The sequence below is a fragment of the Adiantum capillus-veneris genome, chromosome 27 (assembly GCF_014529385.1).
Source record: "Adiantum capillus-veneris isolate H3 chromosome 27, ASM1452938v2, whole genome shotgun sequence".
Taxonomy (NCBI): Eukaryota; Viridiplantae; Streptophyta; class Polypodiopsida; order Polypodiales; family Pteridaceae; genus Adiantum; species Adiantum capillus-veneris.
The window spans coordinates 86768123-86783257 of NC_140957.1; the positions used below are offsets into that span (position 1 = coordinate 86768123).

At 44.1% G+C, this 15135-nt stretch overlaps 2 protein-coding genes across 7 annotated transcripts in view; one reads left to right on the forward strand and one right to left on the reverse strand.

The window, feature by feature from the left end:
* The first annotated feature begins 1946 nt into the window (after window positions 1-1946).
* LOC147422329 (tubulin alpha chain-like) lies at window positions 1947-5292 on the forward strand. The gene is made up of 5 exons (XM_086502854.1): window positions 1947-2242; window positions 2440-2654; window positions 3246-3445; window positions 3673-4181; window positions 4320-5292. Exons 1-5 carry the CDS (start codon window positions 2130-2132, stop codon window positions 4624-4626), a joined length of 1344 nt encoding a protein of 447 aa, XP_086358980.1. The 5' UTR covers window positions 1947-2129; the 3' UTR covers window positions 4627-5292.
* A 3000-nt stretch (window positions 5293-8292) lies between these two features.
* Window positions 8293-15135, reverse strand: part of LOC147422330 (mediator of RNA polymerase II transcription subunit 33A-like) — a 138245-nt gene continuing 131402 nt past the window's right edge. For 5 of the 6 annotated variants that reach the window (XM_086502849.1, XM_086502848.1, XM_086502851.1 and 2 more), the window contains 2 exons: window positions 9795-10001; window positions 8293-9713 (listed from right to left, as the gene is read on the reverse strand). In XM_086502849.1, the coding sequence (XP_086358975.1) occupies window positions 8575-9713; window positions 9795-10001 (1346 nt within the window). In that variant the 3' untranslated portion in view covers window positions 8293-8574. The remainder of the gene's footprint in view (window positions 9714-9794; window positions 10002-15135) is intronic. The other variant, XM_086502850.1, reaches the window with a different exon arrangement.

Sequence of the window (15135 nt, forward strand, 5' to 3'; positions counted from 1 at the left end):
TAAAAGAAAAAGAACATAAAGGTGAAAATGTAAGAAAGATTTGTATGGGTTGAATCAATCTCCTTGTGCTTGGTATGAGAAAGCTGACACTCATTTGGTTAAATGAGGCTTTGGTAAAAGTCCAATAGAAAGAACTTTGTATGTAAAGCGTGAGGGTGATGTACTTCTTATTGTTCCTATATGTGGATGATTTGCTGATCACTGGACCAAGCGAGAAACATATTGCTAAATTTAAGGCTGATTTGAATGATAATTTCAAGATGAAAGATTTGGGACCCTTGCATTATTCTTTGGGCATAGAGTTTAAGCAATGTGATGGTGGTATTGCATTGTGTCAAACAAGTTACATAGAATCATTACTATGTAAGTTTGTCTTGAGGAATTCAAGCCTATTGATACTCCCATGGAAACAAGCTTGAAATTGAGTCTTTATGATGCCGGTGATCTTGCCGATGTCATCTTTACCAAATTTCTACTGGATGTCTTATTTATGTATGCAATACGAGGCCAGATATTCAGTTTGTAGTCTCACATGTCAGTAGATTTATGCATAGCCCAAGGTCTAAGCATTGGCACGCTATCAAGTGGATCTTTTGCTACTTAAGTGGCACTTTACATCTTGGGTTGTTTTATCCCAAGGGGAGATCATTGCTGTCAGATTTACATGATTTTTTTGACTCAGATTGGGATGGTTGGTATGACATGCGAGTGTCCACGAGTGGTTTTTGTTTCATGCTTGGCAGTTCATGCATATCATGGTTGAGCAAGAAGCAACCTATTGTGGCCACTTCGGTTGTGAGGCTAGGTACAGCGTAGTCTTCACAACTACGGTTGAGTGTGTATGGCTCAGACGCCTTTTGGCTTATTTGGGTGTTGGACAGGACATTGCCAACATCATCTACACTGACAATCAAAGCACATTGAAAGTTGCGAGGAACCCAGTTTTTCGTGCTCGCACAAAGAACTTTGAGGTGCATTACCACTATGTTAGGGACTCTTAGCAGGAGAGATGAGTTTGGCTTATGTGCCAACATAGGACAACCTCGCAAATCTTTTCACAAAGGCATTGTCTCGTGAGAAGTTCGAAGCTTTCCGCAAAGCTTTGGGCTTACTCCCCTTTGTGGATCGATCATGTTGTTAGGACATGACACTTCTCTATACTTTATGTGCTAGCTCTTATTCATCGCATCACTCCCAGGGGGGATTTGTTACCATATATGTGGTAGTGATGTGTGTAAACACACTTAGGACCATCGAGGCATTTTTTCCCTCACTAGGAGGTTTTTTCTCCCGTGCATTGTATATACGTCCATCACTCTAGGGCTAACTTATTTTTCCATTGCACACTAAGTAATACTACTCTTTGATGTCTGCCTTGAGCTTCTTCATCTTCTCCAAGCTGTGTGTGTTTCCCTGCAACCATATTTTCAACAATTTTTGAAATTTTCACAAATTTGAGGGGTATTATGGTGTGTGTGTCCGACCGCCTAGTGTGAGAGGGCACATAGGCTCTTGGCATGTACTCTTTTAAGGAGATGGATGTATATTTTAAACTCATGGTGTGCTCGCAAAGCCCTTAGCCATTCCTCGTCTTGTCCATTACATTGGGATAGCGACCTAATGTTTGCATGAGCGAGATGTATATGTTCCATGCCTTGAAGTGATGTGTGCAAGTGGAATTATCCGTCTCACTCCCATGACATCCATGCTTGGCAGTTCTCTCTCTTGGCAAGTCTAGTCCCTCAGTTCAACCCCAACGTCCACTCCAAAGTCGTTGTATGATCACTCCGCCCACATGAAGCGTTGGAGTTGATCCCTTTATGTCAAAAAGATGTCCATCTTTATTCTCTGCCCCTAAAAAGGGGGAGGTGTGGTGTGTGAGTCCGATCACCTAGTGTGGGAGCTTCCCATGAAACTCTATCATTTCAGTATTTTGGTAATTTTCCCAAATAAGAATTACCGGCCCAATTTCGAAACATCGCACAGAATGATCGCGCTTGTTGGGAGAAGCTTCTTCTCTTCTTCTGTCTGGTATCGCGGGGGGACCCAAATAGCACTGTTGCGCTATGTCTTATCACACTTTCTTTTGTTGTAGAAACACAGGGATTGTCTTCCTTTGAGTTCACGAGATGAGGGAGGTCATCAGCATCCACATTGGGCAAGCAGGCGTGCAGGTGGGCAACTCTTGCTGGGAGCTCTTCTGCTTGGAGCATGGCATTATGCCCGATGGCTTCATGCCCAGGTTGGTGGGTTGTTGTTCAATCATCCATGATAGATGTTTCAAGCTGTGCGCGCTTGCCGTGATTCTGTAGAACACGCTGATTTTCTTTGCCAAGATGATGAATGTGCTGCCCATTTTCCATCCATTGGACCCCGAATGCGCGTTCTCTGCCCATCGCATACTCGATTCTGAGACTGTTTGAATATGGCCCTCATCAGCGACCACATGGTTGGGGGTGGTGATGACGCATTCAATACATTCTTCAGCGAGACAGGGGCTGGAAAACATGTGCCACGAGCAATCCTGCTTGATCTCGAGCCAACGGTGCTAGATGAAGTGCGCACAGGAACATACAGGCAACTATTCCATCCAGAGCAGCTTATTTCTGGAAAGGAAGATGCTGCTAACAACTTTGCACGAGGCCATTACACAGGTGAGAAGAAGCTTTTGGTATACCACGAGGAAAAGTGGCTCGTATGTTAACTACCCTGTAGAAGCCATTATAAGGAATTAGTTTACAAGAGGTCTGTAGGCTGTTTTGGATCATTATATAGGGTTTGTCTTCATCCTACAGCAAGAATGGTCTCGTTGTCGGAAGAGCTTATGAAATGTCACCCCACTGAACTCGGGAATATAACCTCCCTTGTCAAAACAAAGCAGACCCTGGTTTGTAGCATAAATTTCCCAGTTCAAATTCAAAAGTCCCAGTTATAATTTCGTTGGACCTTAATTCCAGTTTATAATTTGAACATTCTGGCCATAAATTCAGACAAATATTTCAGATTTTGACATGAATAACAGTTATCTCATTAGTTTGGCCTTCAAAATCAAGGGTTTTTTTTAGCATGAGAAGGTCTATATTAGAGTATCTTCATCAGCTCCAAAACATAGGGATTGAAAGACAGGTGGCACGGGTAGGAGAGGAAATCCACTGAGAGGGATTTCAAGGAGCATCACATACCGAATTGGCTAGTATTGTTGATGGAATAATGGTCGAGAACTAAATATCATGACACTTTTGCAGTTGGAAGGGACATTTTGGACGTATGTCTAGACCGTGTGCGGAGAGCAGCAGATAATTGCAGTGGTCTTCAAGGGTTCTTAGTCTTTAATGCAGTCGGAGGGGGCACAGGCTCTGGGCTTGGCTCCTTGCTTCTTGAGCGCCTCTCCGTCGACTATGGGAAGAAGTCCAAGCTTGGGTTCACAATATATCCATCTCCCCAGGTAGGGGCTTTGATTAAGTGATTTGCCTCATTTGTTGCAAGTCAAGTGCTGGTTTTCTCAAGGGGAGAAGGTTTTCGTTTTACTCAAGAGCTCAACATTTGGTAAGGCTACCATGACAAAGTGCAGGAGGAGATGCGTGCGCAAGTGTGTCATGTTGCACATGCCTCTTCTTTATCTGACAACTTTATGGCAGCTTGCTTACTTTTTTGTTGAGACAATAATTGCAGGTGTCGACAGCTGTTGTTGAACCATACAATAGTGTCCTTTCTACCCACTCTTTACTGGAACACATGGATGTGACTGTCCTGTTGGACAACGAGGCAATCTACGACATTTCTAGACGATCGCTAAACATTGAGAGGCCAACTTATACAAATTTGAATAGGCTAATTTCACAGATAATATCGTCTCTCACTACGTCTTTACGCTTTGATGGGGCTTTGAATGTTGATGTGTTAGAGTTCCAGACCAATTTGGTACCCTATCCGAGGATCCACTTTATGCTTTGTTCGTATGCGCCCGTTGTTTCAGCGGAAAAAGCTTACCATGAGCAGTTAACGGTGGCGGAAATCACAAATAGTGTCTTTGAGCCAAGTAACATGATGGCAAAGTGTGATCCAAGGCATGGCAAATACATGGCTTGCTGTCTGATGTATAGAGGAGACGTGGTGCCAAAGGATGCGAATGGGGCCATTGGGAGCATCAAGACGAAAAGAACGATACAATTTGTGGACTGGTAAACTAATGTTTGTGTACTATATAGCTTGTTGTCGATTTTATCCTTACAAGCCATGTGATTGGACGTCTGCATCCTTCAAGCTATGTGATTGGACGATTGCATCCTTACAAGCTATTTGATTGGATATGAGTGTAGGTGTCCCACTGGGTTTAAGTGTGGCATAAATTACCAGCCCCCAACGACGGTACCCGGAGGTGATCTAGCTAAAGTGCAGAGGGCTGTTTGCATGATAAGCAACAACACTGCTGTTGCCGAAGTGTTTGCAAGAATTGATGTGAAGTTCGACTTGATGTATGCCAAACAAGCTTTCGTTCATTGGTACATGGGAGAGGGCATGGAGGAGGGAGAGTTCTCGGAAGCTCGAGAGGATCTGGCTGCTCTTGAGAAGGATTACGAAGAAGTGGGTGAAGACTCAGCTGATTTGGATAGTGAAGAGATGTAGAGTGAGTGTGAAGAAGGAAGGAAGAAAGAAAGAAAGAGAGTTCTATTAACGTCCTTTGGAGGCTGAAGTTGACTTGTAGGACTTAACACATACATCATTTGTTACACTCCACTCTCGGTATCAAGCCGTATTGGCATATGGAAAAGGTAAAAAAACAAACTCTAAAAAAGCATGTTAAGCGTATTGCCAGCGTTCATTCTGAGCCAGTAACACAGACAATAAGCCTTTGGCTTTACAATGAGGCGAAAAGATGACTATCATCTGTACAGTGTGTGTGACGGTTGAAGGGAGAGTGAAGAGTGAAGGCATTGGCTTTGGCTGAACATCCAAAATTGTGAGATTCCCAAGTTATGATGGGTCATGTTTGTGTTCTTGTTCTAAAGCAAGGAAGGGAGAATAATTTGGGGGTCAATTTCCAGTTCATGCACCTACTATTTTCTAAAGCGAGATTATTTAGATGGATTAGGAGTAACACATGCATAATAGAGCGGTGCTTCAGCACAAAATATGCTGTCAGCATGCTTTTAGGTAGTGAAGCAAATTATTGTAATTCATTTTTTGTAAAAAGTGATTGTGTGCACACCCGATGTAAGGTATTGTATCTTGTTTTATGCAATTCAATTATCTTTTGGATTTATTTAATTCATCAAGACAATTACAGGATCACTATTACTTCTTTTGAATCACACATAGCAACAGTGATTATTATGACGAATTGTGTGCCATATCTGAGAGACCCAGTAATAATGGTTTTGACAGTCCTGGTTTAAGAGAAAAGTGGAGAGTGTGTGTTTGTGTGAGAGAGAGATGGAGAGAAATATTTGTATTAACGTCTTCTAAAGGCCATGTTGGCCTAAATAACAGAACTGTATACGATGATGTCCATGTCCATATGTATCATCATGAAACAAAGGAAAATGAAATTGCAAATGCAAATGCAAGAAGGCTGGGTATGGCTCTCCAAAGAATAGATGTACAACATACACATAACCCTTTTGAGCTAGAATTATGTGGGGAAAAGGATGTAGGATATACAATGCATTCGCACAGAGAGAGAGTTCCCTTTTTTGTGTGTTTTCCCTCTTTTTGACGTTTCCCAAAGGTGATATCGAATTTCCAAAAAGAAAGTGTGTGTGTGTGCGCGAGAGAGAGAGAGAGAGAGAGAGAGAGAGAGAGAGAGAGTCGTGGCCTTTGGCTTAGTGCATCAATTTTGAGTATCTTCAATCGTTTCTTCAAGTTGCTAGTTGGAACAATGCTATCTAGTTGGAACGAGATGGTGTTTTGATGAACATGTTGATATGTTGTGTGCTGGAATTCAACTAGCGTCTTCAAAATTTGTCAAAACACAACATATCAACAAGTTCATCAAAACACAATAGAAAGGTGTTATTTTCCTTCAATGTCAAAATGCTCTAACACTTGTGGTCATGACATAAGGCCAAAAATGGTTAACAAGGAATATTCTCATGAATTTAGGTTCCTTGATTTATCAAAACCTTGAAGCCCGTAAAACGGGTAATATGTGGAATGTAAAAAAGGGCTATAATTGCATAACATGAGAAGGACGACGTTCTAAGGACCTTTTGAATCAATTTCTATCGCCAACATTGCAACCAAAATTTCCCATTAGTTCGTAATTGACTATGGCCTCAATAGATGGTCAACACTGCAACCAAAATTTCCCATTAGTTCATAATTGACTATGGCCTCAATAGATGGCAAGGCAATCACCATATCCACCATTTTTTATTGACACATACCATAAGCCACATATTGGAGTTCTTGGGTGATAAGAAAATCATCTCTCCAAGGGTGTGAGAGATGGTGGTTTGATCGCGCGGGACACTTTGTAAAGCCTTTTGATTTTGAAGTATGGCAAAGGGAAGTTAGTGAATGACCCATGAGTGTTACCACCAAATATACCTCTACTCATTCATTTCATAAATGAATGAATATAATTCACTCATTTGTGTTTCATTCAAGTCCTTAAAAATAAGATATATTAAATTCAAGGAAAACTAATTTTTGGAAATTCCCAAAATACCCCTCAAATTTCAAAAATTCCCAAAATGCCCTTATATCTATTTTGGTTGGATTGTTCACAATTCCCTAATCCTTATTCCCTTTTGACAATTCAGATCCGTTTTTGAGTGCTCAACATGTAATTTGTCACAAGTTACCTCCCAAGAAAAGGCAATCATGTCTAAAAATAATGAAGCAATTCATCTCTATAGCTGACATAACCAGCTCAACTTCTAGTTTTAGTATCTTGTATTGATAGACAATTAGTCTTCTTATGAAAAGCTACAAATTTTTTATCTTTGGGGAAATTTACTCACAACCAAGGTATTTTGGGAATTTTGAAAACTTTGAAGCATTTTGGGAATCTATGACAAAATATTGGGGGTATTTTGAGAATTTCCACAAATTAGAGGGTATTTTGGTAATTTCTCCTAATTCAATTAGATACATTTTTCAAATGCCTAAAAATTGTTTTCATACCATAAAAGCACACCTTTGCCTACTCACGAAGCAGATGATATACTCGACTAGAATAATATATACTACCCAAACAATGTTTCTTCGAGGTACAAAAAGAATGCAAGACACTTTTTTGAAAGGCAACTTGAGCTCATAAAAAGTGAGAATAGTTTATGTTTGCTGATTCAAGAGTAGTCTTGACTATATCTGTTGGAAAGTTTGTATTGACGTTGTTTTTCCTTGCTTAAAAATTGACTCTTAAGAGATCTATGTGATATGTTTACATCAGCAATGGGCACAGAAAGATCTAATTGTGTCATTCGATGAAAAAGTGCCTAGAATCTTACACCACTTCTATAGATGGCATAGTATGCTTCCAAACTCAATGCAGTCCCTAGTTTCATCTACTTACACGTCTTTTTTGGCCTATATAAGGCCTTCGTAAAGCATGGAATGCTTGGCAACAATTGTGGACCTTTGGATAAAGCTTGCCAATCAATGCCACACAACAAGTTAATAATGGCTAACCTTTTTCCTTCCTTTTTCTTGTAAGAGAGGCATTAACTAAGCATCCTCTTTGAGAGTTATTTCCTTTTCTATTTCCAAAAAGAGGGACATTGAATAGTGGGTCACAAACAAACTCTCTCATGTAGCCCATTGTGACTTTTCACTTGTTTACTTTCAAGGTGCCAGCTGTCTCTAGTGCATGCCCACAACACTAAATGCCACAGAATCTTTAATGCAGGCGAGCAGTGGGATTGACGGCGATGAGAGCTCTGCACAGATCTCGAGGCCCACCTTGGAACCCTTGTCACCCGTCCGAGGCACATGAGCTGTCCACCCTGCCTGCACACGTCTAGTGATTCAGATGGGAAACCAAAAGCATAATAAGTAAAACTTGGACATCTTCTCACCTGTCCAAGTTTACTATAACTGAACTAGTTTACTTTTATATGCATATGACGGCCCTACGCATCTTATGATTTGTGCTTGAAGTTCTCTCCCGTAGATCCCATGGTTGAAGCCCTTCAGTGCTGAGGAGTGCATGCCTGATAATTGCATGGGGTGTTTGTTGTCTTTTACATACAAGTGTGGGCACTCAAAAAAAAGGCCAAGTGCTTTTAAGAAGAAAATGAAATCTTTCACCTAAAAAGATTTTTAGAGAGTTTGAGGTTTTGAGGAGTATTATAAACAGACTATAATCTCTCCAACAACTGAAGAGCGCCAACTCTATAAAGCAAGAAATTTGATAAGAGTTCAGATGGTAAAGGTGTTAGCAAGTTTTTGTGCCATCATATACTTGCTTGTCTGCAGCACAAGGTTTCAGAACTAGAAATACAAATGAGCTGCATTCAGCATAAAGCTACCACACCGCGTTATGGCCTGCCCACAAATCTGAGACCTGGGTTCCAGCCTGATTTGTATACAAAGAAAGGGATGACACCCCGAGTTACCAACGTCTTGTTCTCACACCGTCGGCAAACTCAAAGAAAATTCCGATGCAACATGCATAGTTGCAGTTCCACCACTCTCCAATAGTGCTAAAGCAAGATCGTAGTCATGCCATGTTCGAAGGGCTACCGCTATCCTTCTCAGTGTCTCTACATCCACATACAAGATCCAGCTGTTTGCACATGTTAAAACCAAAGAAATGAAGCTTCTGACATACGCTTTCCAAGTAATCAGATCACATGCCAAAGACATCTTTCCATCCAATGCAGAAGCCAAAAATCTCATATGTGAAGAGACTGCAGCTATCTTCAAAGACTCCTGCCCCTCCTTTGGTTCCGAAGCCCCACCCCATACAAGCATGCCAGCCAGAACGGTAAAATAAGCCACAGCATATCCTTCCAGCAATGCTGTGTTCCCGCTCTTTCCAACAACTGGCTTGCCTTCAAGCTTCTGTCCAGTTAGAAACCATGCAGGAAGTGCCTCACTGTACAGCAATTGCCCCAAGGTTGAGCCTCCCGACACAAATAGAAAAGATGCTGACAGAGTTGCAGCTTGTGAAACTCGTGATATGGTCGTGGCCAAAGATGATTGCAGGCACCGGAGGCGCGACCCCAACTTTGATGTCACTGCGGAACCACCTCCTTCACTTCCAATAGCACTCACCTCTCTCACTGACTTCACAAGCAGGGTAATAATCTCACCTGGCAGGAACATGATGTCATGTAAAGATGGGCAAATGCGCAGAAACAGAATGCCTGGGGGGATTGGTCCCCTCCCACCCGAGGGTGGATGCATCCAGTTAGTATGGCCCAGCAATGCACCCACTCCTCCATGGGCTGTCAATAGATTGTTTGTGGTGCCCAATGTCACTGAAAAACAACTCTTCAAGACCCGAGAAGCTGCTGTTTTATCCTTTTTCATTGCAGCTACTGCGGAGCCAAACACAATATAGTCATGCCATCTCCGAACTTTCTGTGACCACAAGGCTGCTACAACAGCTGTGCATGCAGTGCCACCCGCAATGTTCTGCAAGGCCGGACCTCCCACGCTTATCACTAACTCTGAAAACTTGTCCACTTTGAATGTGATTGTCAAACTCAACAATGTCGCTAACGGCAGTGGCAGAGTAACCAAGATGTTTCCTGAATTGGAACCTACATAATGTTGTAATACAGAGGATGAGAAAGTCCCGTTTCAATCATTCACCTCAACTGCATGATCACTTAAAAACTCACCAGTTACACAGCTGGGTACATCCACACCTGAAGAGGAAAGCATCTCTCTTATTTCTGCTTCCATTGACAAAAGATTGGCTGCTGGATTTGGCCAGTCTTTCCCATTCATCGGAGCTGACCTCGAGATGCCACGTGTTACCTCCGCTTCTAAGAAACTGATAATACTTGCAAGGGATGCAGGGCAGAAATCCACAAGCTCTCGAAGACCTTTAATTGGCAAAAAAACATTGCTCTCTCTCTCTCTCTCTCTCTCTCTCTCTCTCTCTCCAACAAAGGAGGCTGATTCCTATTACTTGAAAAGTCCCTCAAAACACCCAAAAGGTGCTGATTCTGGTAGAACTTGATAGCAGCAGGCAATGGAAACATAAGGAAGAGAGCAGTCGGTGAGAGAGAAGAGGTAACCGACATTACCAAGAAACTGCAAGAAAATGCCACAAGAAGCCTAACAGAGCACTACACTGGAGCTAACAAGAAGCTATCAGCCAAGGTAGAAACCAGTCCACTTGCTGAAGGTGGCTCTTGAAGACCAGAGTTGGGGAGGGAAAGGAAGACATTGAAGGAGGCTCAAGGGCCAACAACTTTGGAAACCTGGTAGAGGGAGTTGAGAGCAGAGCGGCAAGCCAACAAACGTAAACCCAATGTGAGGAATACAAGGAAACAAAGAAGGCAAGAACACACATGACGATAACAACAAATAATGAACCGAGGAAATCAAACAAAAGAAACACACTCTGAAAACAAACTTCACTTACACCTACGCACCCACCCAAACACACACACACACACACACACACTCATGCACTCACTCACCCCAAAGTCGGTTGATAGAGTATGATGTAAAACCAACTCTTCACGCACCCAAATCACACATACTCACACACACACATATAGCAAAGCAGGAATTGCAAGCTTAAAGAAAACAAAACAAAACAAAAAGCAAACAAAGAAAGCAGACCTGCCAGGGCGAGAAACAAGACGACTCCAACCACTGCGACTTGATGTAGGACACTGTGCTTGCAGAGTTCACTACAACTGAAGCAGGACTGGGGAGACCCTCCAAGCAATTTTCTCTACATTGCACAGGGGAGTCTGACAACGCAACCTAATTCTTAAATGTTTGGGCAGCAAACAGGAGCATGCGTTGCGGGGTAAAGGTTTCCAATCAAAACAGGAAGACATGTGGTGAAGGTGGCCAAGTAGAGCTCTGTAAACCTTAGGCCGCCACCATGGTCGAAAGTACGGTGGATGCTTAAGGTGGGGAGCTCTCTCTCTCTCTCTCTCTCTCTCTACCGGCCCTCTCATCGACCGAGCATTGGAGCTATGGAAATCCAAATGGCCACGATTGAGGAGAGGGGCTACACAACATCGACGAAGACTACAACAGAGGATTCGAGCCATACTCTCTCGACATCGAGAGTGCAGATGAGGATGGATTCTAGTAATAGAAGTATTTTTGTTCTAGTCTTTTTGTACCCAGACATCGTATAAGATTCACAATTTTGTAACAGTTTGGTCTCATAGGTCATTTTGGCATTTTAAAGGCGTTAATAAAACATTTCATTTCATTTCTCTCTCTCTATTGCAACGAGGGTTGAGAGGGGGTGGGTGTAGGTTCTCTGCCTGCGCGCTCTGCTGCTGCTGCCTCGCGCTCTGCTGCTGCCTGCGCGCTGTTACACGCAGCCCCCCTCAGCGCCGCTCTCCCACCTCGCACCTGCACCCTCCCCGCCCCCCCCCCCCCTATCGCGCTACCAATCGCCTATCGCCTAAACCCTTTACCTTTACATTTTTAACCCTTTCACCCCCCCCCCCCCCCTTCCCCCCCCCCCCCCCTTTTTACCTTTACTTACATTTTACATTTACATTTTAACCCTTTCACCCTATCGCCTCCTAGTGCTGCTTCTCTCTCTCTCTCTCCCCCCCCCCCCCTTCTCTCTCTCTCTCTCTCTCTCTCTCTCTCTCTCTCTCTCTCTATCGCGCTGTTAATTTTCTTAACACACTAACCTTTTAACCTTCCATTTTTTAAGTCTTTTAAGTCTATCATCTACGTCTATCGTTTGTTAAAATTAAGTCTATCGTACTGCCTCTCTCTCTCTCTCTCTCTCTCTCTCTCTCTCTCTCTCTCTCTCTCTCTCCTACCCCACCTGCCGCCCCCTCTCTCTCCCGCCACCCCCCTTGCGGACGGCGATCAAGCATGAGGAAGATGAACAATAAAGCCGACCCCCTAGAGGATGCCATTCAAAAATGCAAAGAGGAAATGACGAAGATCATCACCAAGATGAACCGCAATCTCTGGGGTACAATAAACATGCTCGAAGGACGCGTGCTGATCCAAGAGAGCAAGATAAGCACGCTGGAAGACCGAGTGACAACCCAAGAGGAAGAGATCGCGTCACTCAAGAAAGATCTCACCGAAGCACGATCAAGAAACACACTGGAAGAGGGCGAACTGCAACCCTCAGTAATCATAGAAATTAACACGATCAAGGAGCAAGTACGGGCCATCAAAGAGGGAGAAGAGCAGCACAAAGAAATGACGACTTCTTGGGTGGATGTTCTTACCAAAACTCAACAAAAGGCGGACGAAGCCGAGAAATGGATCAAAGTGGCCAAGAAAGGGAAAGGCAAGGAGATGACGCCCACGTCCACACCCAACATCATTAATCAGACACTAGAGGAGGAGCAGAAGAGAAGGGTGCGCGCTTTACATGTGAGAATTTGCGGTCTTAAAGACAAAGGCAATGTGGACGAAGAAGTAAAAGAACTCACAGCCTTGATGGGGATTCATGAGCCGACGCACACAAGGGCATGGAGAGTGGGCAACATAAAGAAAAATGGAAGCAGTGGAGAAACCTCAAAAGAAAGAGCACTCATCCTCCGTTTTCCCTCCATGGAAGCGAAGAAGTCCTTCTTGAAGAAAAGACCAACTCTTAAAGAGACTGGCATCTTTCTCGGGGATGATCTCACCCTCTCGCAGATCGCTCATATGCAGGAAGTAATGCCGGAGATTAGAGCGGCAAGGGGAAAAGGCAAGATCGCTTTTTACCGAGACGGAAAAGTGGTAATACTAGAACGACGCTCCACATGACGGTGCGATCTTTCTCGGGGATGATCTCACCCTCTCGCAGATCGCTCATATGCAGGAAGTAATGCCGGAGATTAGAGCGGCAAGGGGAAAAGACAAGATCGCTTTTTACCGAGACGGAAAAGTGGTAAACTAGAACGACGCTCCACATGACGGTGCGAGACTTATGGGACCACACTCAAAGTAGCTGCCTAGAACTCCAATGGATCTATGCGTCTTGATGTGGGAGCTTTTGAGGATAGCTTTACTGGAAGAGCCATCATCTTTTACTCTGAGACACACCAAGCCCCTGGGCAATCCATGCCTCACATCAGTGGATACAGGTGGGAGACAGCCTACAAACAGGAGACACGCTCAGAGCACAAAGGGCGGGGCTCGGGGGGAGTGGCAGTGTTATTTAGAGAGGATCTGCAGCCATTGATACACATAGCCCGCAGGGACGAGCAGGCTAGGTACATGTGGGTGAGACTGAAAGCAGAGACAGACAGATACCTTTATCTAGCTATTTGCTACTTTCCCCCGAGTACATCAGTTTATGCAGCACCCAGAGGATAGTCCCCTTTCTCTATTTTGGATGATGACATATGGGAGTTCTCTAGGGATGGTGACATTATCATCCTAGGGGACTTCAATGCTAGGACTGCCCATCACCAGGCAGTGTTTTATGATACTTCAGAGGAGATGCTAAGAGAGCTAGATGTTGCAGAGACGGGCCTTTCCAGACTATCACACGATGTGGAATATACTGAGTATGGGCGACACCTGATAGACATGGGCACTGCACATGGATTGGCCATCTTGAACGGCCTACAGAGATTTCCTATTGCGGGAGGTTTTACATGCTTCCCACACAGACATGGAGCCAGCACGGTGGACTATGTCATGGCCCAACCGAATCTCATCTCTAGTATCCAGGATCTCACAGTTGGGCCCAGACCGGTTGGGGTAGCAGTAGATCATGCTCTGGTGTCAATGACCATCTCTTTCCAGTTCAGTGTAGTACACAGGCCACGGGTAGCAGCCCCTACTCGCTACACATTCACACGGGAGACGGATTCTGTATACATGGACAGGATCTACAGACGCCTATGCACTGAGGACCCAGGGCGACCTCTGGAGGAGCTAACTAATATACTGACACAGACATTACATGAGGCAGCAGCACAAGCATACCCACACACCCAGCCTGAGCAGAGCCGCCGATCAGAGAGCATGCCTCAGAACAGCTCGTACGATGAGTGCCGCCAGCCAAGAAAGGGAAAGGAAAAGAAACACCAACCATCCCCACTCCCACAATCATCAACATGAGCTTAGAAGAAGAGCAAGAAGGAAGACTAGAGCTTTACATGTATGAGTATCTGGCCTAAAAGACCGTAATGATGTGGAGGGGGCAGCAAGGAGCTTCTCTTCATGATGGGTAGTGAGGCTATTCACACAAAGGCATGGAGGGTGGGGAAGAAGAGAGAAGGAAATGGGGAGACTGCAAAGGAGAGAGCATTGATCATTCGTTTCTCCTCCATGGAAGCGAAGGACTTCTTGACGAGGCATCCTACAGTAAAGAAAATGGGGATATTTCTTGGGGATGAACTCACTCTCACAACTTGCCCATATGAACGAAGTTATGCCCGAGATAAGGACAGCTCGAGAGAAAGGGAAATTTGCCTACTATAGAGATGGAAGAGTAGTTATTATGGAGAGGCGCTCCGCATGACGGCGTGAGACCTATGGGACCACACTCAAAGTTGCTACTTGGATTTGAAATGGATCTCTACGCCTTGATGTAGGTAGTTTCATTGGGAGGGACATCATCTTCTACTTTGAGACACATCAGGCCCGGGGGAAGTCCATGCCACATGTTAGCGGATACAGATGGGAGAACTTGCAGACAGAAGACTCGATCAGAGCATAGAGGACGGGGCTCAAGAGGAGTGGCAATTTTATTTAGAGAGGAGTTGCAGCCATTGATACATAGCCCGCAGGGATAAGCATGCTAGGTACATGTGGGTGAGATTGAGGGCAGAGACATGCAAATACCTCTACAGTGCTATTTGTTATTTTCCTCCTAGTACGTCAGAGTATAGATCACCTAGAGGACAGTCCCCCTTTTCTATTTTGGATGATGATATATCGGAGTTCTCCAAGGATGGTGACATTATCATCTTGGGGGACTTCGATGCTCAAACTGCCCATCACCAGACAATATTCCATGATACTTCAAAGGAGATGCTAATGGAGCTTGATTGTCACAGAGATGGGCCT

Excerpts from the sequence above, each read along its gene's own strand:
- LOC147422329 (XM_086502854.1), top strand. The coding sequence starts at position 2,130 with ATGAGGGAGGTCATCAGCATCCACATTGGGCAAGCAGGCGTGCAGGTG. Across the intron at positions 2,655-3,245 it reads TGCACGAGGCCATTACACAG|TTGGAAGGGACATTTTGGAC; the intron begins GTGAGAAGAAGC and ends ACACTTTTGCAG. Across the intron at positions 4,182-4,319 it reads ACGATACAATTTGTGGACTG|GTGTCCCACTGGGTTTAAGT; the intron begins GTAAACTAATGT and ends ATATGAGTGTAG.